Source organism: Oenanthe melanoleuca, chromosome Z, assembly GCF_029582105.1.
Source record: "Oenanthe melanoleuca isolate GR-GAL-2019-014 chromosome Z, OMel1.0, whole genome shotgun sequence".
NCBI classification, from domain to species: domain Eukaryota; kingdom Metazoa; phylum Chordata; class Aves; order Passeriformes; family Muscicapidae; genus Oenanthe; species Oenanthe melanoleuca.
This window is the reverse complement of record NC_079362.1, coordinates 69,962,523-69,988,880: the sequence shown is the minus strand read 5'-3', so window position 1 is coordinate 69,988,880 and position 26,358 is coordinate 69,962,523. Positions and strand designations below refer to the sequence as shown.

Here is a 26,358-nt window from a genome sequence, read left to right as displayed (position 1 = left end):
TTCTTGCATATGTGATGTGGAGACAAACTCAGTAACTGTGAGTAATAAGGTTGATTTTGAGAGGTATTTTAAGGTTCTGTTTTGAATACAAATTTCCTGAATCAGAAAAATATGGGCTAGCAAACTTGTTAAGGTCAAAAACTCTACAGAGATAATTACAATAGTTTGTTTCTGAATGGGCTAGGAGTTGTCTAATAATAACTCTTTTCTGCAGTTTTTTTAGTGCCTTTTTCTTCCAACCTTGAGCTGAAAATGTCAGAAATCTAAATTGACACTTGTGCCCTGTCTGAGAGAATAAAGAATATGTGGTTGTTTAAAGAGCATACAACTCTGTATTTAGAACAAGCTACTTACATGTTTCTGAGACAAAAGCATAAATAACTAATCATTTGATGATGCTATCAACAAGATGTTTGCTGCATGGCCCTGACATTTTTTAAGGGTGAAAATATCAACTTTGCTTATGCAAAAGTACAAATATCTTTCCCGCACATAGACTTGATGCTATTTTCCAAGAAATGTCTGTTCTTCACCCTTGTGAAAGATAATGAGCAGTAAAAGAAAGGAAAAAAAAAAAAAAAAAAAAAAAAAAACAGAAAAGAGAAAAAAAAAGCAACAAATCAAACCCACTCTATATAGATGCAGAAAAGAAAGGCTTGGACAAAGCTGTAAGTAGCAGAGCAGTCTAATTAGTTTAGAGATGGTTTTGCTTTAGCTTTATTTTGCTAAGGCATTCAAAGTGATTGTTGTTTAACAGTAACATAACCTCTAGAGAACAGTTGAGCATACTCGAAGAAGTCTTTCCAAAAGAAGTGAATCCAAAAATCAAAACAAAATGAAGAAGAGGAAAAGTTTCTGAAGGAGCTAAATGTTTTAGAAAATCCACTGAGTTATTCATATGCTGCTAACAATAGAAAGAACTCAAAAGGCAGGACCCAGAACAGCAGGTACAGAGTCTAATTAATGCATGTACTCTAAGGAGATTTAACCCATAACATTCTGAATTTAAATGTTATATTTCAACAGCAGGATTATATTCTCCTGACTTTCACTTGTGAATCACAAGACAAAAAAACCCCCAACTTCTATATATTTTTCTTTATCACCTCACTCCAAACAAGAACTGAGGCTGCAATGTAAAATGGGTAACATAATTATGCTGGTTTTTCTTTGAAGTAATAGGTAGGTTGAAGTGAGGCAAGCTTAGAGATGATCTGGATTTTAACTTAAGCTTAATGTATCATTATGGAGTACAGGCTGGAATTTTCTTATTCTCATTGTCACATGAGTGATCTCCAGAGTTTGCTCATGACTTTCTCACCAATGATAGAGTTCTGAAACACTGGGAACACTGTTGCTGGGTCTAGAAAACCACTTGACTATTGTTTTTACTTTAATAACTGTTCCTCTTTATTTTAAATCAAAAACCTGCCCTAATTGTTTGATTAATAGGGCCTGAAGATGTACACCTCTCCTTACAAAATGGAATCCACAGGTATTAGGAAACAAATGAGTAATTCATGTGAGGCTGGTCTGTTTAAAAGTATGTTTTCTACTGTAATTCAAAACGTTAAATATTTCCAGGCCTTAGGCACAACAGCACTCTCTGTGATAGATAACTATTTTAAACAGTAATCTACATTCTGGTTTCTTTAATGGAAAGCCTATTCATTGACCATTTCTTGTGTGTATGGAAATTAGACACCTGTACTGGGGAGAAAATATTCTGGATAGTCAGAACTTCAGAAACATGAGCAGTGAGTCTTCTGTTGACTTAGCTGGGATGATCAAAATTATCTCAGAAGTTTCAGAATGAAACTTAAAGCTGAAACATTGGCAGTACGTGGTATGTCAAATCAATGGTTCGTTCTCCACCTTGTTTTGAATGTATCAGTCAGCAAAGGATCGTTCAAAGCAACTTTGCAAGAAACTTTCAAGACCCCAGGAAAAAAACATCTATGCGTGAGTCATATCCAGAAACTGTTCCCCCATCCTGGGGAAGAAAGTTTGTCAGATCAAAAGCCTTCCAGCTTTACAATGGTGTGGAGGCAAGAAAACCATGGTGTTACTTTAAAAATGAGCATGAAGCCTTGGGGGTCTGCCAGTGACAATGTGCTCTTCTGTGTCAAACCTCTGCACTCAAGAGAGAGACCCTGTTTGCCTGATCCAAATTAGAGCCCAGATTAGGCTGTCCTGGAATAAATTGCTCTTGCTCTAGGATCTTGTCAGCAGTGGTGTCATGGGGCTGAGATCTTGGTGAACTATTTAATTTAAAAAATTCTATGAGAAATTCTGACTTTTAAAAACTGATGCTTTAATTAAAAAACTACTTGTTATGAAAAATCAGGACAAAACCATTGTCTGTTGTTGAAACACACATACCAACAGATGCTCAAGTCTCTGCTGTCTGCCTGGACACTGCTAAATATAATTAAACACAGCTTACACTGAGGGCTGACTCTGATTTGGACTGTGTATATCAATGTCTCATTTTGAACTATCATAAATGCATTTTAAGTGACCTAATATTCTGTAAATATGGTTAACTTCTGCATTTGCAGATTCAGCCTCTAATTTGTTTTTTAGTATTGGTTCATGAATGTATATGAGTGGGTCTTTTGTATGCTTTTAACACAGAGAACCCTATCAAGTTATCTATAGCAGGAATATTACAGCATCATAATAGTTAATGGAAAATAGCATAAGAGGAAAAAGAAAATTAGCATTCCACACAGCAGGGCATTTCGGATGTTAATCTGCCTTGCAATATAATTGACAGGGAAGCTGATATCTGGGAAGATTTTTATTCCTATCTTTTTCTCTAAACAGTTAGTGTTCAGTTGTTGTGCAGCAGGGGAGATGGAGAAAAAGAAAGTTCTAGCCAAGTGAATGTTCTTTACCAGCAAAGATGTTAACTTTTGTCAGAAGGTAGTTAATCACTGAGAGAGAAACAGATGAAGAAATTGGATAAAACATTTCCAGTTCCAAAAGTCTTTATTGATTGTGTCTCCCTCAAGAAAATTCAGCTCAATCTCTGAAACCCTCAAGTGATTAAACCTTGGGCAGTCCACTGTAGACAGAGCAAATGAGAATTGTTTCAAAACCAGACATGTAGAGCCAGGATAGCTAAAGTGAAAAAAGATTTCTTTTTCACTTTGAAATCCTAGCTGAGAGATGTAACCTGAGATGTTGATTTTAAGGCAAGAGTTTTTTTAAGTATCATGATCTTTCTCTATATAACTGATCTCTGAATTTTGAAGCAATGAACTTCTTTATTTTCAGAGAAGGAGCTCTCTTATAACATAAACCTGGAGTCTGGAAAATGAGGCACAGATCTCTGGTCCACCACAAATAACTTGTATATCTTCGTCTAATTTTTCAAAGGTAATTAGGGCACAGAGAAATTGAGGAATCACTAAATGAGATGCTCAGACCTGTGACCAGTTGAGAGTTCCTATTTTTTTTTCCCAATGATGTGAAATTTTTGCTCTCAAACTGGCTCCTCTAGAAGACTTCAGCTCTTCTTGACATGGAGCATGACCACCAGACTGTGACCCAAGGTGTGCAGAATTACTAGGCTCCTCCATTTTCAGTATACAACATGAAGGTCTTGGAGACTTGTGCTTGGGCTGCATTTGCTTTCTGAAAGCCCATAGTGATCTGCTGGGTAAAGCCCTTGCTTTCTCTGCTTTGGGGTTTTAGGGTGTGAGGCACACTAAAGACGTTGGGGAAAAGGTAGACATGAGCTGATCTGTGTTCTTTCTTCTGTTACAGAAGATTCTCTTGTTCACTACTTCACATTCTGTGCAAAATTCCAACCTAACACAAGGCAAGAAGGCCAATTAAGGAAATCCTCACTGTAACTAATGTATTTGTAACTAGAGGCAAGAAAGTATTTGACTCAAAGAAGAAAAAAACAACCAAAAACCTGACAGCCCTGTGGTAGTTTTATCTTTTTTTGGGCAATGATTCTGATTTTAGTTACACTCACAAGTATTGGAAGGACTGTAGTTTCAGAAGTTATCACCTGTCAGCAGAGCTGTGATAAGTGGTTGAGTGCATACACTACAGTCACAAAAGTTTGTGAATTGAAAATTGGCTCAGATCACTCGAGCCAGCCTTCTCAATGCCTAGATTAACTCTTCTGGATTATCGTGGCTGAGGTGAACATCTGAGCCAAGAATTCTTTCAAGAGAGACAATGGATTAAGGTTCAAATCATCAGTATAAAGTCACCACTTTGCTCCAGCTCCCCTGCCATGGACAGTCCATCTTCTGCTAGACTCATCCAACCTGGCCTTGAACACTTCCAAGGATGAGGCATCCTCAACTTCTTTGGGCAACCTGTTACAGTGCCTCATCACCTTCACAGTAAAAAAATTTCTTCCTAATATCTGATCCAAATCTACTTCTTCAAGTTTTAAGCCATCTTTCCCCTTTTTCTATCATTTCATGGCCTTGTAAAATGCCCCTCTCCAGCTGTCTTGAAGGTCTTTAAGTTAGATGTTCCCAGAGTTTTCTTTTCTCCAAACTGAACAAACCCAACTCTCTCACCTTGCCTTTACAAAAGAGGTGCACCACGCCCTCTGATCATCTTTGTGGCCTCCTCTGGACTCTCTCCAAGAGCTCCACGTCCTTCATAAGTTTGTGACTCCAGAAATTAAAGCAGTACTCCAAGTGTGTTCTTGCAAGAGTGGACTAGGGAAGAAAATCACCTCTCAGCCTGATGGACACAGTTCTTTTGCTGCAGCCCAGGACATGGCTGGCTTTCTGGGCTGTCAGTGTGCATTGACCCAAGTCCTCCTTGGCAGGAGGACTCTCAGCACATTCTCTGCCCAGTCTGTATTTGTGCTTGGGTTTGTCCCAAAATGGATAAAAGACTTTGCACATGGTCTTGCTGAACTTCACAAGGTTTGCATGGGACCACCTCTCAAGCTTCACAAGATCCCTCTGGATGGCAGTGCCAACTTCTGGAGTCCCTTCCCTCCAGAGTGTTGGCTGCTCCACAAACCAAGTTTCTGTTTCAAGGTAAACCTGTTGAATGTGCACTGGAAACCAGTGTCCATGTTGCTAGGAAAGATGTATAGCAGCACCAGTTCAAATACCAAATCCTGAGGAGCAGGAACACCACTTGCCATTGTTCTCCACTTGGACATCAAGCCACTGGCAGCAACTTTTTGAGTGTGGCTTTCCAGTCGATTCCACTGGCCCATCCCTGAAATGAATCTTTCTCCATTTTAGACACAAGGATGTTTTGTGAGGGAGTGTCAAATGCCTAGCACAAATTCAGGTAGATGGTGTCAGTTGCTTTCCCCTTTTCCACCAGTGCTACAGTCCTGTTGTAGAAGGCCCATGAGTTTGCCAGGCACAATTTGCCATTTGTTGACTGTTGACTGTCACTAAGCACATCCTTATTTTCCAAGTAGCATGTTGTCCAGGAGGCTCTGCTCCAGTCTTATCCAATGTGGCCTCTAGCTCCCAGAATCTTTCTAGTTTCTCTTTTAAAAATATTTTTTTCCTCTTTTCCAATCAGTGGGTATTTTGCTGGTCTCCCAGATACGATGGTCAGTGGTTTAACCACTTCACCAGCCAGTTTCCTTTGGGCCCATGGATTCATCTCATCAGGTTCCATGAACCTGCACATTTTGAGGTTCCTTACATAGTCTCAAACCTGATCTTCTGCTAAACAGGGTTGTTGCCCATTCTCCCTTTGTCTTCTTCAACTCGGGCTGTGTTACTGGCTCTCTGTTTTCAGAATTATTCTGCTCAGTACATAGTGTGTCTCCTGACACTTTTGCCTCCTAGGCTTGTGCAAAATCTTCTGGAGGCTTACTGTGAAGTTGAAGTTGCCATTACCACAATCATTATCCACCTGTATCCCATACAATTATTATTTAAACTATTGAATTCTCTGGAGATAAAATTAAAATAGAGCTTTTATAATTTATTTTCCATCCAATGCTTTTGTTTTTGTTTCCCACCATCTTTTTAACAATCCTGTTTCCCAGGAGACAACTTGCTATGTCCTCATGCTTCCAACAGACTGTAGATCAATAAGTTCAGAGTTAATTGGCAGGTGGGAGTTTCCAGATGTTTATGTGTTTGCCCAAAAAAGCTGTCCACTGGTAGCAAATGAACAGCTGGAAAGACACAATCCAAACAAAGCATTCTTTACATGATTGACATATGTCTGGAATGCATGGTGAATCTGAGAAAAATGAAATTGAAATTAGGAACAGTTTGGACTGAGCCCTTCATTATCAATAATTAGTCAATTAGAGTTTTAGTTTAAATTCCGATATAATTCACAAGCACTGTACTGAGTCATTACCACTCATAGAAGAGGAGGACAGAAAAAATGCATTGCTTTCACACTACCCTTGCTTAAGACATATGTTGAGAAATGCTCATTATACTGCTGAACATGAGCAATTCAAAGGAGATGGTTGGTGCAAATGTTTTGTAATGGAATGTGAAGCCTTCCACCCAGAAATCTTGTCATGTTCACACCCAGACCAAACAGCTGATGGCAAGTGAGTAGTTAAGTTGAGCTACTTAGGAGTTTACTATGAAAAACCCTTTTTTTCTCCCCCAGTGAAATAAGTGGTTCTGTACACAATCATGAGGTTCAGCAGGGAAAATTGATTGTTCTGAAATCATGTTCCATCTGGGAAATCAAAATGAAATGAAGAAAGAAATATATACAAAAACAATTTTTTTTTTCCTCATTTTCTTTTCTCTGAAAAAAACCAACAAACCTACATAGCTGCTCCATATGACATTATTTCAAGACTCAGTTGTTTAGGGTGCTGTATTCCATAGTGTTAACCTGAGTGTCTAGTGCTGTGTTTTCTAAGCAACATCCTTCAAGAAGGAAGAGCCCTTCATAGGGGTCATATGGAGGCACCACATTGAAAAAGGCAGCCTGAGAAAAGTAACACCTGAAAGAGGTTTTTCAGTCATCATTCCATTAAACATCACAGTGCAAAATAGAGATCAATTTTGATGTTTCAGGGAGGTGGGCAGTGTGGTGCAAGAAGGAATATTTCCTTTCATCCTAATGCACAAGGAGATGAAATATAAAAATTCTTGCAGAATAATAGATATGCATTGTTTTATAAGAGGCCTTATATTTTTGAAAAATACTATTTTAGCTGATAGCTAATGCTGAATATGTGCCTTACAGAGCAATCTTGTGGTAAGGAAAGGGAAGACAAAAATTCCCCATAAACTTTCCTTTTCAAGTTCAGGTTTGAGGCCTACTATGAACATTAATCTCTATTTCATTTGGTCACTGATGGAATGGAACTTCTTACTGTCTCTAAGCAACCAAGTCTTACTTAAAATAAACAAGACATTATTTTTCATAAAGACATTACTTTTTACCCAACATGTGTGGCATAGATTGTAATTTGTGTGTGTGATATATGAATGAAAAGGGAAAAAGAAACAATTCCACAGAGCATACATTTTATCTCTGGAAAATAGGTTGTTTTTTTTTTTTTGTCTGATCATGTGGGAGAGTAGATTTCTTTTTGATTTCAAATTCTTTTAGTCCATAACACTGTTTGTTATACTAGTGATAATTGGATGTGTTCTGAGTACTGTTTTGGGGAGTTTGGTACTTCTACCACTTTTAAGAGAACTTAATGGAGGTTTCTCCCTTGTGAGAAGTTGTCTCCACACACACACACACACACACAGAGTGGATCTTGGGAGGAAAATTTCCACCTTCAGAGAAGAGTTGTCTTCTGCTTTTTTGGCCTGAATTACAGTCATGGTACTGCAGGAGCTGCAGGACATTGTTACCCTGAACTGTCATCATGGCAATCACAATGAGGAGAAAAATATAGCTATCATTATAAGAGCTTTACACTGCATAGTTTATCTCTATAACAGTGTGCTATGATGTGCCTAATTAGACTGTATCAGCTGCTCCACGTCTGCTGCTAAAGGGAGACTTTCTTATTGTGTCTAGTAAACAGAGAGCTCTCAGCCTGTGATTTAGCACTGAAATTAAATTTAAGCATAGTTTCCCATTTGATTATCAGGCTATGGGTGACTTTTAAGGATCCTTTTCAATCCATTACTTCTGCTAGCTGTAAACTCTCTGCCACAATTTCTTCCCCTGCTTTGGTGAAGAAAGACTAACTGAAAACTCATCCATTTAAAGTTAGAGAGGAACAAATCAAAATAATTCCAGGTTCGCAAACTTTTGATGATTTTCAGTCTCCTTTCTTGATTGTCACCTTCTGCATCTGAATCTCAGTTATTGAGACATAATAAATGCTATTGGCTTGAACAGACAGAAAGTAAGAAGACCTCCATAATGCAATACAGGAGAAGAAATAGTAAAAAAATAATTATTTTTCTTCTTTTTCATGCCATATCATAACTCCATTGTGACAGGATTAGGGTGACTTCCACAGGACAATCTTTGAGGAAAAAAATACATAAATTTATAGAAAAAAAATCTTATTTTCTTGTATGTACTAATCTATTTAAAGCATGTAAAAGTGTCTATTTCTTCAGTAATATTATCTAAGGAAAGAATTTGTAAAAAACAGTGAGCATTGCCTGGACAAAATGCTCAGAGTGGCAATCAAAGCTGAAAAGAAATTTACAGTCTACTGTTTATTCACCCATAATTTATATATTCTTGAGGAGAGGGTAGGAGGGTCAAGATGAGGTTTTGGGACTTGTTTGTTTCTTTGGTAGCCTCTCTGTACTTGTGCTGTTCTTGAAAGACATTTTCAGTTTGAGGTACATGCACCTTGAAAGATATGATACCTCCATTTCAAGGAGCTGGAGATATTCTGTGGTAATTTCAGGGAAAATGTCCTCTGCATAACAAGCACTTTTTTTTTTTTTTGCTGCAGGAACTGGCAGGTTTTCAGTATACTGCAGTAAGAAGAAATAATTTGATCACATCAGACACACAACTGGAGTAAGATATTGCAACATCAACCAGTTTTACCAGAAGGGAAGCATAGATGTGGGGAATGAAGCCACAGCAAGGTTCTACTTGGACAGGGCTTTAGGTTTTGTAGTTAATAAATTAATCTTTGGAAGAATCAAAGATGCAACCCACTGGTTTATCTCTGATTTTCAAGTAATCTGCAGGTCAGGGATGTTTTGGAGTGATTGTTTGGGCTTTGGCATGATTGTGTTTATGACTGGAAGCCAGTGAGTCTTTGCAGCAGTCAGTGCAGGGATGTGGCTTTCTGGTGTGATGAAAAAGGAGCAATGAGTTTTTGGTGCAGGTCAGGCTAAACAATAGAAATTTTCCTCTGCAGTAGGAAGTTCCAAGTCCTTGTCTGCCCTTTTCTTAAAGAACTTTGTACAAAAGAAAAGCATGAGACCTTTCAGGGTTTGGCAGCAAGGGGCTTGCTCCCAGTGCTGCTGCTGGGGCAGGAGTGGGATCCATGCCCCACCTTGCCATCATGTGGAACCTTTGAGATCCCTAATCCTGTGCAGCCTTCTGTAGCTGACACTTAAGCACACTTTGAAGGAAAAATAAGCACTCAGGTACACTGTTGTTCACTTTCCACTGGGGTTCAGAGGAAGCTATGATAGCTTCATTTCTTGACTCTTACTACTGACACACTAAGGAGACAATTTTATTATTGATTTACTGGGAATGGCATGATGACAGGAAAGTGGTTTGTTCTATGTCTCAATTTCAGAAGGATCTTCTCTGAAATAGTGCTGTTACTGAAGTTTTTCTTTTTCTTTGCAGGCTGTGCCTTCCTAACATACTGCGAAAGGGAGTCTGCTCTAAAGGCCCAGAGTGCACTGCATGAACAGAAGACTCTGCCAGGGGTGAGTCCAGACTGATAACTTTTTCTTTTTTTCTTTTTTTTTTTTTTTTTTTTTTTTTTTAATCTAAAATGGCTTGCATATGGTGTTCTCATCTTAAATTTGGAAGCATAAAGTCTCCGTTTGTTTGGATGATTCATTATTTGCATTGCGCTAATAAAATCAAGATACCACCGACCCACCCAAATGGTTTCCACGAACAAAACTAAAAGCTTTTTTGACCTTATTGGGAATCAGTAAAGCAGTAATCAGCTGGTTGTGGACTGGATTCTACCAGCCTTACTCAGCAGAGGAACTGCTTTAGGATTCTGACCACTACAGTGAAATGTTAGAAGTCCTCACCAGGTGCTTCCTCTCACTACTTTTCTTCTCTGTAGCAAGGTTTGGCAGCAAGAAATCAAGAAACAGATCACATTATTGAGTTATCACAGAATGAAAACATATTCCTGATGACAAAGTGGTTTGACTCAGTTACTTTAGTATTCAAGCAGCTGTAGCAGATTGGAAAGGCGGTGAGACAAGGAGAAAAGAGAGAGAGAGGAAAGACGCACACGAGATAATGAGGAAAATTATTCACATGAGCAAGATCTAAGGTTCAGACAACACAAGCAGAACTAAAAATAGAATCAGCATTATGTGGGGAAGACCTGCCCTGCTGGGCTGGGTTTCTAGTTAAGTGGTTGCCCGGGGGAGGGAGAGAGACTATTTAGATTCAGCCAGAGCACATGGATTGGGAACAGCCAAGTGCCCCTGTGGCTGGAATGGGCTGGTTTCACAAGGACCGGGAGCCAGTGGTCACCTAACTAGGCCTGGGCTTCTGAGTGCTCCAGGCTGCATCTAAACTGAGAGGAAATCTATCCAAAAGTCTTTCTTTATTAGCTGGTGTTGAATGATTGATTCCTGTGTAGCTATAACCTACCTTCCCACCAGATCTAAGACACATCCCTTGCTCTGTGTTCTGAGGAAAGTGTTGATTCTGCTCTGCTTGTTTCCATCATCCTGGGTCTATTTACCTATTTCTAAGCCACCTTGCCAGTATGAAGATGCCCACGCACTTGCTCATCTACATCTATCTTTGCTTAAAAGGCCATACCTTATGCAAATATATACATACTTCATTGCCTAAAAATACTTCTGTCAGCTGACAACTCCCTCTGAATTATTTTTTTTCTAGAAACTCCTCAGCAGCAGATTGAAAGTAACTTCAGTCTTGTGGGGGGGTTAAGTTTTTATTCCTCCTCCCCCTTCTAATGTTTTCCTTTTGCTTCTCTCTTTTCTGAATGGTAAAACCACACACAAAAAAAAAGAGAATAGGTTGAATAAGGATGTCTCAGGTAATATTTTAACTGAAATTTTCTGAAATAAAATTTTCTTGAAATAAAATATGTATTTATCAAAACTAGAGATGTGACTAATAGGGTGTTGTGTATTTAAAAAAGACTTATTGAAATTCCAGATTTTCCACTGAGACTGTTTGCTCTTCTCGTTAGGAGCCAGATCATTCACTTGCATGTGGAACTATATCTTCTCTATGAGTTTAAAATCTCATCCTGAAATTGTATGATGATAATATCTTCAAGAACACTGGGTCAGTGAAGCTGAGGACTCAGATGTTTAAGAGGGAGAGCAAATGGTGATTTAGAATTTTTTTTTCCTAAGTTCTTTATCTGTTCACAATTCTGAATCTCAGTCTCTGTGTTGGAGACTTCAAATCACAAAAGTCTTAAAGTTAAAACTGTTTTCTTCTGAAAAGAGTGTTAAAATTCAACCATCTTTTGCTTTAGGATCAAAACTTCCTTCAAAAGCTGCCCTGACTGATTCTAGACTACAGGGAAACAATTTCTCTCTTGGTTTGTATAATTTCTGTTACATATACTCCATCCTGGCCACACTGCCTCTAGAAGGCTTTTTGTTGTTGCTATTGGTTTTTTATACACTTTCAGGAGACACATCAGGATCTCATTGAACTGGGAACAGTGAATCCTCTATCTAAAAGAGCAACCAGGTTTCTTCTTCTTTCTGATTTTCCTATCCCTTTCATTTCCAGTTCTATTTGTCTCAGGATAAAGGTTTACTTTCCACCAGCAAACCCTCTTCATGCAGCTTTCTGCCAAGTTTCTGAACTCATCCTCTGAATGATGTCACTGTAGTTTATTTAAGGAAACCAGTCTTTGTCTCTTGATAAAGTATCATGCCTGGATACTGTTTTATGGTTCCTATCTGAGTAGCAGAGAATTATTTATGACTTACCTGACTGTTCTTGATAACATGCACCAAAAATATCAACCATAGTTCATCACCATAAAATAAGAGGCACTTTTAAGGTCAGGGGTCTAAGTCCTTATTCAGATAAGTCCACAAATGAGACATATATAACATTTTCTCTTGACACTCCGTTGTCTGTGACACACATAGCATGACTGAGAATGCATCAAAAACAATTAACAGGCATGGTACAGGAAAAAATAAATAATACTAGACTAAGTCATTCTTTCCCATTCCTCAGTAAACTGTACACTTTCTTGTACACAAGAGAAAACTCTTGCAATATCACTCTTTGCATTCTTTGTATTATAAAACACTGAACTGAGTAATTTTTAATGATATGCACATGAATGGTAATGTATGGAAATGGGGAGGCATGAGGAGGTTTTGTCCAGATTCAGATGCCTTTCAGCTATGTATCACTTTGTTTTTAGTGGAGTGGCTACATGCACATATTTTACAGTAATTACTTTCTGGATGTGCTTTGTAAGATGACAGAAATATGTTTCACATATTTCTGTGTTATATGTAGGACATAAACTCATCTTGTGGAATAATCAAAATACTTCCAAGCAGGTATGTGTTGATTAATAAAGTCTTTGTGGCACTTTGTTTTGGGGTGGGAAGGAATCGTGATAGATATTTTGAAGCAACTAGAATGGAATGTAAAACATAAAACTATCAGCTGGATCTTCTTCATCTGAATGAGTAAACTAGGTTCTTTTGGAGGTTTTGAAATTTTTTGCCTAAAATGGAAGGTTAATGTAGTACAGTGTGTATGTATGTGTAAAGAGCACTTTGTGATTGTTGGACAATTCAAATTCTAGTGTTTACTTGAGATTGTTTATTTTACATATAATAGAGTGGCTGGATGATGAAGTATATTAGTTCTTTAATAATTTATAGAAATGCTTTGATGTTGCAGTAATTACATTAAAGGTCACATATCAAAGGTAATTTGGTTGAGCAGCTGTGATGGTTTCTCAGAAGCAATCAATATTGCTGTCCATGGCGCTGATTTCACCAAGGGGACTGCCAGATTAAAGGAGGCTTATTACCAGACAGACAGACACGGGGGAAATCAAGAACAGATTGGAGAGATGCACTATTCTTTTTCCTCACCTATAATTAACACTGTTCACCATAATCTGTGCTAATCCTTCATAGTGGGAAACCACCTTTTTTTTTTTTTTTTTTTTTTTTTTCTTTTAACTTGCACTATAAAAAGCGAATTAAGGCAAGGGAGAGTAATTTGGGGGAGCAGGAGAGGAAAATTAGAGAGAGTAAAAGTTGATTCACCTCTGGGATATCTGAGGCTGATATATCCCACAATGATAAAATGGAATATCAAAACCACAGGCCATGGTCCTGAGGAAAGCAAGACGAGGAGGGGGGGAAGTGATCTAGACAATGACAGTGCAATGTATGGGAGAATTATCTGCCTGCAGATTTTGTATAATATTATCTATTTGCCCCACAAAGATCCACAGGAAATGAAATCGGGGAAATAAAATTATGTTTTAAGTGTAGTCATTTTGATTACAAATTATAGTGAAGTGAACTTTTTCTCCCCTTTCTTTTTTCTTTCTCAAGTGAATGGCAGAGGATAATGCTGAGAAATGTAATTACGCTATCAAGATCTACTTTTATTTATAGCACAAATAAACTGAGCTCTTGTATGATAAGCACAGCAGCATTTTTCTTCCCCTAGTTCTTTGTAGCTCTCTCAGGCAACGGGAGAGAACAGTCCATGTATACTTGGTTGGAGGCACTGTCTCTTTGCATAATGTTAAAACCATCCTGTAAGACTTGCAAAGAATAACTATGAAATTAAGTATGTACGAAACTGTTAACCTCAGCAATCTGCAGGGCTTGTTCAGTCTGGGAGATAGGCTGGGTTTTCTTACTGTATCTATTCCTCTTGAAAGAGACAGAGGTACTGCTGGTATGCTAAATTTCTCAGTGCGTAACATAATTAGTTTTCTCCCTAACATTTCTGATATTCTTTGTCTCTTCTTGCCATCTAGAAAAAATGCATTCTGTTTTATTCATTATATGCAAAAATATGCATCTTTAACATTAGAAGACAGGTGAGCTCATAAAACTCATATTAAATCCATTTTTTAAAGAAACAACCCCACTCCATCTAATTACCATTGCCCACAGTTTGTTATTTTTTTCTGTTTTTCTGGTTTTTTTGTTTTTGTTTTGTTGGGTTTTTTCTTGTTTTGTTTTGGGTTTTTGTTTGTTTGTTTATTTGTTTTAATAAAAAAAGTTTTCTCCGATATTACTGGTCTTACCTGACTTAAAATTTTATGTATATGTGAGGAAGGACCAGAGCATAGGGGGGAGGAGGGAGGGTACCTTGCAAGGTCTAGCCTCTCTTAAATCCATGTAATAAGGCTTAAATGAGACATAAGTGTCATAAGTGGACTTCAGAAATCCTGCAAAAATAGCATGGATTTCAGTGTTTAAGCAGACCTTGAAATTTTACCATCTTATTGTCTTTTTATTTTTTCCAATGTTTCAAAGCTTTTTCCAAAAGCTTGTTAGAAAACCATTAAACCACATATCACCCTGCATGCTGTGTTGTGCCAAAAATGGTATTATATTCCCACAGCTTCCCATTTCAAAAGTTTTTCTCTACTGATGTAAATTGCAATTTGGTCAGCAGTGGTAGGCTGGATGGGTTCCATTGATTAAAGTAGCCTGCTGAACACACAGCCTGCTCACCATGCCCTTTAGATTTTGAAAGAAAACACATTTAATTGTTCCCTTGGGAGAAACATGTCTGTTTTCTGAAGTTAAAAATGAAGATGAAAAGGAATAAAACCAGATTTGAGGTAAGAGACTTGGGAAAAAAAAAAAAAAAAAAAAAAAAAAAAAAAAAAAAAAAAAAAAAAAAAAAAAAAAAAGGGAAAAGAAAAAGAAAAGAAAGAAAAAGGTATAAAAAAGAAAAGCAGAACAAAAACCCAGTCCTTCAGAAGTTCTGCAGAAATTCTCCCTTTAAGATCTCTGCATGTCAATGTCATGCTTAAAGGAATATTGTGTTTTTTTACCCCTTGTTTCCTCCTTCTGAGTGACCAGCCAGTAAAAGCACTTTAGGATCTTGGTTTGGATAAAACAGGGCAGGGGAGAGCAAGAGGAAGCTGTATGCACTTTCCATTTGCTAAAAACCCCTGTAGTTTGACAGTGCTGTTCTGTTCACCAGATGAGATGAAACACCTGGGTCCTATCTGCTTGGTAAACATTAAAGTTCCATTTCACTAGTTAAAGATTGGCTTCTGTATCCCTACAAGGCAGCCTCTAGAATACAAAGCAAACTCTCTGTCTGCTACCCAGTCCAAAGAGGTTTGCAGAGAAAGAGCACAGTGCCAGCATCCTGACAGGACCCGTGTGCTGGATGCACACTGTTATCTCAGCTGAGAATGGTGTATTCATCACCTTTGTGGTGGCTAGCCACGCTCAGCCTGAGATGCAAAATGAGACAAGGGCTTCCCAATCGTGCCTGAGATTTGGTGGCAATTGAAAAATGATGTGCGAAAAAAAAAAATAAATTATAAAGGTAGCATAGTCTTGTCTTTTTAATTTGACATTTGGATCTCAGTGGATGATTTCCAAGTTATTCAACAAAAGCTTTTTCTGGACCTTCATTTGCTTTATGTGTTATTCAATGACAACTTTTCTCTCTGACGTGTCTGCCATAGGAGGATCAATCTAATTTTATGTACAACTGTAAAGATGAATGATAAGTAGAAAGGATTCAGGCAAGTACAAGCTGAATAAATTATAAAGGGCAAATGATGACAGGACTGGGGGTCCCAAGAGACAGTGATATGATAACAGAAACTAAAGACGAATTTATGATGGATGTAGTTAGCATGTACTGAGGCTGTTAATTCTTCAGGGTAGTTTTACAACTTCTTGTGATTGGAGCAATCAAAGTATTTCATTTTAAAGAGACGCTGTATATTTTCACTTGTCTGTTCTGCATATTTGTATGTATGTCCTCATTTACATGCATAGCAGTAAACTCCCATAGGCTAGTCAAGCTTCCTTCCCATCAAAGGACCCCTATTCTCCAAACCATAATGTCACTGTTTATGCATAAATAAATAGATAATATGCAACAATTTGAGGGCAAAGCTGGATAGCATGGGGAAAAAAAAAAAAAAAAAGTTTCCATTTTCATAGAACACAGCAATCAAATTTTTTTAGACCCTGCAAGTAGCTGAGCACCTCCAGCTACCTTCAAAGCCAAGCCTAGGGATTGAGTTAGCTCACAGATCCCTGATGAAAAATTATATATAACAAGTTTCAGGTAGGTCAAATTTTGGGCTTAAGCTGCTTTAAGAGCCGCTGATGCAGCACCATAAAGTTAGAAGCAAATCTGATCTCAGAGCAGTTCTTGATTGCATTTCATTCATACTCTTATTTCTAACTCTTGTTCCTTATTATTAAGGATATTTGCATGAAAATGATCTTTTTTCCTTCCTCTGAAGGGTTGTCTCTTGTCTGTGAGTAATGCTTACTCTGGCCTACATTTGTGAATACCATGGGCTGGATTCTGACTTCATTTACACAAGTGTAAATCAGCAATGATCTGATTGAGGTCAAGGGATTTATATGGCGTAGGAAAGAGCAGACTCAGCTATATTTGTCACTGCTGAAATGATGTCATCGTGAAAAGTACCGTAGCTCTAAATGGGGAAACATATTTTTACCAAGAATCTTTGCATGCGAATACATGATCTCACAAAACACTGAGCATCCCTGACACCTGCTGGGCCCTTCAATAGCTCCACAGCCCTTTTGCTAGAGAGAAGTACTAGCCCCACAATGTAAGAATTAAAGATGGTTTCAACTGTGTTAACTACTAGACAACAATGAACCCTAAGCATTTGGAATGCATCACCCTACTGATTTGGCAATGATGGGATACACCCAGGAATAACTTGCAGTAAACCTTCATTCTTCATCCCACATTCCCAGTCACAGAGACAGAGGAAGAGAACAGGTGCCCTTTACTTTTTAATTTTTTCAGTCATATGGGTGATAGTGAGTGACATTACCTGGGCCAGGAGTCATTGTTCATAGGCTAACCTTTCCATAAACACCCACTTCCCACATTTGCACTACAAAGTCTGGTTGTGATCTGCAAGGCCACTGTAAGCTTCTAGTAATGCACTTAGAAGAAGATCCTGTATAATTATGTAATTTGAATTTCTCCCTGGGGTGATAGGCCCACCTATACTATATCTTTGCCAGCAGTACTACTCATAGCCTACTCTGGTGTTGGCTGTCTGCCTGATGTTTTCATGCAGTATATACCTTAAAATCCTTCAGATACTCAGTGACAATAAAATTATTACTTTTTTTTTTTTTTTTTAAATACAATGGTTGAAGACCACGCACAAGAGTGATGGATCACATGTGTATATTTGCCACCATTATCTTTGAAACACACAGACCTGCATCTTGATCCAATTTAATCTAAATAGTCAATATAATAACAATGAAAACCTGAAAACATGGACTTGAATGCTGTGGAGTAACTGCATTCCATGGCTGTAATTCCTGGTGGGCAGTTCTACAGTAAGGACTTGAATCTTGCCTGAAACATCATCTCTGTTAGCTCTACTTATGGTATGTAGGTTAAGAACATCTCTGCTTGTGGAAAACATTTCAGTTGCAGAGCAGACAGCCTGCCAGCATTACCATGTGAAATCCATCCACTGGCTGCAGATCCTTTAAAAAAAAAAACCAACCAACAAAAGAGTGTTTCCTGAATTAAATAATCTAAGAGCGTGATTCATGCACTAAACTTAAAACTGCTTTTTAAGGACACCTTTTAGAGAGCTGGAGTGCTTTTGGGAGTGGCAGAAACTGTCCCATCTCTCCGCTTACGGGTAACTTCTGATGGGACCTGACGTGATGTAACCCACTTAGCTCCCCTGCTTCCCTCCTGCTGGGCTCTGTCTGTGGCAGGGAGAGAGTGTGGGGAGTGACTGACCACGAGACTGCACTACCAGCCGAGGTGAGCAGGTATCTGAAGTGATTTTGCTCTGCTGAGCAGCTGCAGTGAGAGACTTACAGTGGCACCGCATGTATGAGCTGCTGCACTTGGCAGGTTCCCAGCAATGTCAAATCTCTCTGATTAGTTTCTGTAAGTACAAGGACAGAATTAAGCCTAACCTATTTTTCAAAGAAGAAATGTGCATTTCCCATTTTTCTCTTTAATGGGAACTTCTCATATCTTGTGTCCCATACTTTTTTTTCCCCCTCCCCTTTCCCCCATGTTACTCCTTTAAAAAAAAATTTGTTAAAATACAATTTCTTGTAAAAACATGAGCCTTCAAATTTCTTTGATTTCTTTAACATATTTTGACCTTGATATGCATTCATTTTCAGCACCAAATGAATCCTATGGTGCTAGAATGAAGTTGTTCTCTTACTTTCCCCTTAGGTATGGTAAACTACAATCCTAAAATCCTCTGCTACTTTCTAGTGCATATTTTCTTTGACATGTTGCAAAAAATGAGCATTTTGATCACTGGCTTTGTAGGCTGGTTTTGGCAGAGCAAGCTTTGTCCAGCTATAACTAATCCATTCCAAGCTCAGGTTGTTCCTTCAAACAGATGGAGAAAATTTATTTTTCTCTTGTTCTTAGAATGGCTCAGTAATTTCTATGCTACTATATTGACTTTGCACGGTAAATATGTAACTGATAAGACATGCTGGCGTGAGTTTCTGATTTCATTTACAGCTTTGATCAGTGGAAGAGCATTTTGTTTTCAAGGTGGTAAAACTGGAATCAGTTTTTCTTGGTCTTTTTATTTATGGCTAGCTTACTGTTAAGATCTTCCTTGGTAAACATTTGAGGTGTTGCTTCTGTCTTTTAGGTTATTTTGCAGTGTCCTTTCTCAGTGAAGTCACACTAATGTCTGCTGTCTGGCCAAGCATAATTTTCTCCTTTTCTCTTGCATCCCATCTCATCCTGCACGTCTGTCCTTGCCATCTCTTATCTCCTTCGTAGATTTGCTGGAAACATTACCCTGTGTTCCCGTAATGCCTGCTTGGTGAAATGAGTTGAGATTACAGCTGCTGAGGTGGAACACCGTGCTTCCCAACTGCTTCTGCCTGGGAGAGCACGTATTTTCTCCAGGCAAAAGGAGAGACTCAGCTTACTGAACATTTCCACGTTTTGTGGCACCACATGTATATAGATTGCAGAGTTGGCTTGTCCTAAACCTGATGTCTCTTGAAATGATGAGGCTTAGTGTGTATGAGCTCTTCAGTGTATATTCATGTTGCCCAAGAGAAACAGGGCAGCCAGGAGAGGGTTGTACATGCTGTGTTCTCTTGTCTGCTCTTCCTCAGAGCAATGGGACTGACTGAGGATTGATTTCTGTGTCTGTGTTCATCCTGCACAGGGGAAGGGACTGGGATGCACAGGGGGTGAACCTTTCAAACCTTTCATGGTACCTGTTTTGTTGGTAGCAGCCTGCTGCTCCCACTTTGTTATTTTTTCTACCACTGCATCTTCACATTGCTTGGCATGACTCACGCTTTCACCTGGGAGAGGAGAGGCTGAGACACTCCTGGGGAAGTTGGGCATGTGTTGCTAGCATTCAGCAAGCACAGGGCTTCTGAGGGCAGCCTGAGAAAATGCTGATATCTGAGGGCTTTCTATGGGTTTTTGGGGTTTTTTTGTTTGTTTGTTTGTTTTTGTTTGTTGGTTTTTTTTTGTTTTTTTTTTTTTTGGAAGGTATAGTGGAGATAGATATATATATATATATATATATATATATATACACACAGACGTGACACCCTTCAAAGACAGTGTCTCATGTCCCAGTGGAGTTCCCAAATTTATGAATGTTGCTATGTGTTCCTCATTTTTAGTTAATTAAGCCTTAAACCTTTTCCACCAGTGCTCTGAACCCAACCTGCCACAGCACAATGATAATGCTTCTAAAGTGAGCCTGTCCAAACTAATTTCATTGTCCTTGTTGAGTGAAGTGCAACAATTAAGCAGACAGCACAAATGGGTCCAGATAAATCGAGTATTTACAATTATTTCAGTTTGGATAATCTAATGTGATATTCATTGTGCAGCTAAGAATTATGTTTCTCAGTGAGGAGGGGCTGTCATTCAGTACTCTAGTTGGCTGGATGTAAATTCAGAATAACTCCACGTGCTCTTGCAGAGTTTAAGCTTCTTTACATAAGTGAAGCTCAAATGAGAATCTCATCCTCTTTCTTTAGATGCCCTATAAAGCTGAGTCCCTTCAGCTGTGCTTGCACTATAGAAATACAGCCAATGGAGCTGGAAGGTCATTTTTTCCCCTAATTTGTATTTTATTTTTCAATTTTTTTTCCCCTGGGCCAGGACTGTGTTGTTGAACTCACTGACTTTAGGGAATCCAGCTTTCTCTGAGTGCCTCTTCACTCTCCAGCACTGAACCCCTGACTGACCACTCGAGCTACCCTCCAGATCTGCATTGCTGCTAACTTTCTGACAGCACTGCAACCACATCTCCTCATTACAGGAGCCCCTTTCCTGGTATTAACACCTTGTGGCTGTGCCCTGCATTTCCACCAATTCCAGCTGAAAATTTCCAGCAAGCCTAGTTGAAAGACAAGGGATTTATACCAGCATATTGACATTAAAAGGCAGATTGCTGCTACTTTCTGCTTCATTTCTTTGCAGGATGCATTGCTTCTGCTTCCCTCCTCCTGGTCCCCCCCTCTGCTCAAGCACAGCACACTGTGTTGCTGGGCAATTTTCACCAACTTAATCACATTTGGGCCCAGTGTTTTTCCTGCAGACCCTGGAGTGTGCAATGCTTAGGCCTTGGTTATTAGTTTACACAATATATGAAGCCCATTAGAAGAGGATAATCAGGGCTTGGAGAAGGCCACCTCACTCGTTATCTGAGGAGGTTATGTTAAGCCTCTGTAGTTATTAATCATACTTTCCCATGCAGATAGCTGAAGATTAAGAGTCACATTTATCCTCTTTGCTCCTCATTCTTTCGCACTGATGTGCAAACACTCTTTATAATCGTTGTTATTATGGTTATTCATTGCCCATCCAGGCAGCCAGGACTGCTCCTGAGATGCCTCTTGAAGTCTTGCACCTATCCTGATGATACAGATCAGAGCCACTGGAGGTCTCTCTGTTTGAAACTCGGAAAACATCCTTGAGAGTCCTAGAAAGTCTCTGCTAGCTGTTATTGAATTGCAGTGTCTTGTCCAGAGGCCAAGAGAATTCTGAACAGAAGCCGACACCATTATAAGAGCCAAGTTTAACAGCAACCCTCTTGATTTCACTTGCCTTGCTTTTTAATACCAGCTCTAACCTTGAACTTTGACTAAGATGATATGCTACCTTGTGGCTTCTTGAAACCTAGCCTAATGCCCTTTTAATCAAAGTGAATGACCCTTTTTTCTAACTTCATTTTTAAAGCACTTAGTCAACTCGGATAAAATCAGAACTGTACTAAGTAGATTAAAAATTGTTAAAATAAAAAAGTGTTTAAAAATGAAAGCATTTAGTCCATCAAAGAATTTTTTCCCCCTAGAAAAATGTTCAGGTTTTCATCACTTTCTGATATCCTGTATACAAATCTACACACACAAAACACATACAAAACAATTGCCCAGAAAAACCTGTTTAAAACCCAAGCAGTTGAAGAATTTTCCCCAATTACTCCAGTCACGGAGCCTTTGGCTCAATAAAATTAAAGTTAAAATAGAAGTTAACAACTAACACCATGCAGCATTTAAAGACTGCACAACCATCCATTCACAGATCAGATCAGCATACAACTACTTTCAACTACTTTCCTTTGTGTCCACTACCAGCTTTACAGAAGCTGTCCTCCTATTTTTTTCTTGTTCCCCTTAAAGAAAACCATTTTTCTGTGAGTGGGCTTAGCTTCTGAAGCAGTAGTCAGCCATGGAGAACATAGTATCTATCATGCAAATTTAAAATCACCAGTTCATCCAATTGTTAAAACCTTGATTTATTCTGTGAACCTGGAGTATAAGTTATATGTGCATACATACAAGTTATATATGTAAGTTCTTCCATCCTAAAATTGTTTCTCAACCTGTGAGGAAAGGCAAATTTCCAGGATGAACACTTCATAACATTTCTCCTTTGACTGAAAAATAAAACTGCAAACTCTGCTTTGTCCTTAAGATGTCTATCTCATCCCCAAATGTTGTGCTTATATACCAATTCTGCATATCTAGAGGAAATCAGTACTGCTGTATTGACTGAGAGGTCCACTTTTCTCTGTCATCTCATGATCTGGCTTCTCCTTTTTGCAGTTTTTTTTTTCTTCTTTTGCATTTTTGTCTTCACCTACACAGCATGCCTGATAATGCATAAGACTTTTGCTAAGGCATTATGGGCTGGTTTTTCTTTTTTCTTGGTTGGTTGGTTGGTTGGTTGGTTGGTTTTGGGGTTGGGGGAGGGGCTTCTTTGTTTGTGGTGTGGATTTTTAAAAATGTTTGGGTGGGTTGTTTTTTTGTTGTGTTTTTTTTTCTCTTTTTTTTTAATGTCAATTCAAGACCTTTTCCTTTCAGGTATCATAGTGGATTTGATCATGCATTTATGTGAAGGCTGAGTTTTGTATCTGATAGAAAAATCTTGCTCAAATGAAAAGAGCAGAAAAGCAGGAATCAACCCAAACAGGCAGGCATGACATTTGCTTGACATACATAGCTTCCCTGATACAAATCCCTGCATTACCTAATTCAAACTAAAAAGTGAACAGACAGTGGCTTTTCTCTGCCCTCCACAGCTAGATTTCCTACCCACCTGATCCTTGGCTATTTGAAGATATTTGGGAATGTGCTCCCTTTATTTCCTCCTCCTCTCCCTCCAATTTTTATAGAAATTGCTCAGAAATGCTCAGGAATTTTTTGAGTGGATGAATATTTTAGTGTGTTTCATTGAGGCACGATACCAGGTCTGGATGACTTTAAGATGAATGTAAAGGTTTTTGACATGCAATGATGAGAGGGGACCAGGCACACAGATGAAATTTGCTGCACATGACCTCAGGTTTCTTTAAGATGTCCTCAGTTGTCTGTGTATAAACTGGTCTCCTTTGTCCTTCCTGAGGTGGGAAAGTGAGGCTTTGAGAAAGCTAAGAGAGAAAATACCTAAGATAAAGAGTAATTCTGAGGGCTGGATTAGAACCAGTATTTCCAAACTCTAGATTCAATACTTGCCTATACAACAGAAGAACCCACCTTTGCCTTGATATCCTAATTACAAAATGGAGCAAATTAACCTTCCCCCATGATATCTCTGATTGCTAGACATTTAGAATCCTCCAGAAAAGTATTTTTCCTTTCATATGCATGTGTTTGTGTATAGTGCTTAGCAGTTGCAACTCCTACTTTTGACTACAGTGTCCTAGACACTCCTGTGATGCTGACAAAGGATGATAACTGTTGGGAGGGAAAAGCTTTCTTCCAATATAAGTTGATGGCTCAGGATGATTCTTGCCTTTCAGAAGGGCTTTGCCTCTCTTCTCTTTCTCATGATTGACCTGAAAATAAATAAGGAAAGAGTGACATTCTTACTAGTGCTTTACTTTTATATTTTTTTTTTAAGAAAGGAGAATTTCTCTTAGACTCATGCTGTACTTGTCCATACTGTATTTGACATCTGTAATAAAATTTGGGTCAGATACACTTGTCGATAAAAAGTGGCATCCTACAAACAGCCCTGTGCTTGCATTAGGGTCATGTCAAGAATAATAGAGACTATTGTCACTGCAGTGAACCTCTGCATCATATTAAGTATTCCTCACTTCTCTCCTCTCTGCTTCTCTCCAAGACATAATACAAGATGCCTATCATGTTCCACCACATCTCACCAAAGGGCACAGAAAGGGGAGAAGGCTAGCAGGGAGCAAAACTCCTCCAAGTTGCTCCAGCATCGATGAGCACAGGGAAAAACGGAGCATCCATTGCCTTCCTCGATCATATGTCTCCTCTCCACCTTTCTTTGGTGAGAATTGCAGAAAAAGAAAGTGCTTTTGTCAAGGGGAATTTCAGGTTCTTCTTGCTATTTTTAAGCATAAGGTGTATGTTGGGGTTGTTTTTGTGAATGAACAGAGTCCTGGGGGCAGATTAGGGAATCACACCAGTGCATATGAAAGAGATGATCATAGGCAGCTTCCTTTCAGTGGTTTTTTGCTTAAGTCTCCCATGCTGCTCACAGGTGCACAAACATCACACATCTATGTGAAAAAAAAAGATCTACCTGCTTTGTTTTAGCAATGAGACTTCCTGCTACATCTACACTGTCCACAAACACCAGAAAAATTCATGTGCTACCAGGGACCTGCACCCACCTCTGACCTGTTCACATCCAGAGATGGCCCCTGGCCTTAATTGCATCATTCATCTTGCCCTGATAGTTCTGGATCAGCACCCACAGCAGTGTGGTGGCTCACACACACATTTGTATAACCATCTTTTTTCTACCAACACATTTGTAGTGGTCAAGGATACTGTTAACACTGAGCCTCAGTCAAACCTCTTCCAGTTCTGGTGAGACAATGGGAAATGAGGAGGAGGGGAGACTGATTTCATTTCACTCATGCCTCACAAAAGGCTCAGATAGGTCATGCAGGTAAAGGAACTATTTGCTGTGAATTTAATGTCTGAAGTCGCTCTGATGTGCTTTGCTGGTCCTTTTCTGTCCCTGAATAGTATTTTCTGGGGTGGCCAGCAAAATCTAGTTCCTCCCAGAAGTGCAATACCCACCTCTCCTCTGTACAAAACCACTTTCACTTGACCAGTATATCAATAATTCAGTGTCACCTGCTTTGGCACCACACACCTGCACTTTCTCTCCCTTCTTGTCTCTCCTTTCCCTTCTTTTTCCAAAGCCTAGTGACATCCTTTGCTATATTTTAGGTGCTAGCATAGATCAAAGTCCTCTCAGGATCAAACAATGTGCTGCATACAATCCTTATGGTAACAAACAAGGTCTTTCACTGACAGAAACACGTTCCTGTGCTGAATTTCAGGCTTGATTCAAGGGTAGCTTTTGATTTCACAAGGAAATCTTTCCTGCCCTTCCCCCCAGCTCTTAAAACAGAGGAGGAGGGGGAAGAAAAAAACCCACTCAGTTTGCCTAGAAGAAAAGGGAGAAAGGCTTTCCTGAAACTTTGGGGAGAGATTTAATATTCCCATGCTGTATGCTTTATTTGTTGTATCAAGTAGCAGGCAGAGACCTTTAACGAAGGATGAATGTATCTAATGTAAAAAGCAAGAAAGAGAGAGGACTGAGACACTTGCCTGAGTGTTTCTTACGTCATTCTTGATGGTGTTTCTCAGTATCTTGTGGTCCTCGCTTCCCAGTCAGGTTTTTCATGTTCAAATACCCCTTCAACACAACCTTTGATGTTTGAAGTGACAGGTGGGTCCAGAGTATGTTTTGAAAGGTGGATAAATGGGTTTCAATACAGGATACTAGTTACTATGGGCAACTATTTCCTATGAGTCCTGTCTTTGTACAACTTCAAGCAAACCTTCAAAGGAGATGAAGTGAAAATATAGGTATTAATGTACAGTTTTCTGACTAGCTTGTATCTTTTGTATTCTATCTCTTGGGGCTTCTGAAGAGCTCTCTGAAAATTTAAGTGACGTAGATGCTGAAAATTGAATGCAAATACTAATTTTGCAAATCCCATCTGCAGAGGTTCACTTTAGTTTCCAGTACTATGAGAACACTCTTTGCTGCACAACTTAGGGTTTTGTTGTGTTTAATTTTTCAGACCATTTGATAAAAATCCCTTTTAGCTTATTTTCAAAAGACAATTCTGCTTGAACTTTGAAAAAAAATCCCAACAATGTGTTTTCTTTGCCACTTTCTATACAATCAGAGAAATGGAAAAGTAAGGAATGTAAACAGTAAGTAATACCCTTCTCCACATTAATGGAAGAAAAATCTATATTTTTGCTAGGGAAAAATAATTGCTGATTAATATTTCTGAACAAATAATCTTCATATGCCATAATTTGCATTCTATTATTAAAAAATCAATCAGTAGAAAGCTCCTCTTAATAATTAAGTTCAGGAATGTTACTATTTACTCATAATGTTACTGGGTTTGGAACGGTTCTGGTTCATCCTGAATCACAGAGATGGAAAAAAGCACTTACTTATAAGTGGCACACAGATGAAACATATTGCTTTCAAGAAGAAAATTAGAAATCCTCCCTTGATGCCCACTTC

General features: G+C 38.8%; 1 protein-coding gene across 23 annotated transcripts in view; it reads left to right on the top strand.

Moving 5' to 3' along the window:
- CELF4 (CUGBP Elav-like family member 4) overlaps positions 1-26,358 on the top strand; it is a 709,135-nt gene that overhangs the window by 80,768 nt on the left and 602,009 nt on the right. For all 23 annotated transcript variants that reach the window (XR_008842577.1, XR_008842576.1, XR_008842579.1 and 20 more), the window contains exon 2: positions 9,739-9,821. Coding sequence is in view for 18 of the 23 variants with exons in the window: in XM_056514193.1 (XP_056370168.1) it covers positions 9,739-9,821 (83 nt within the window). In the remaining 5 variants the exon portion in view is untranslated. The remainder of the gene's footprint in view (positions 1-9,738; positions 9,822-26,358) is intronic.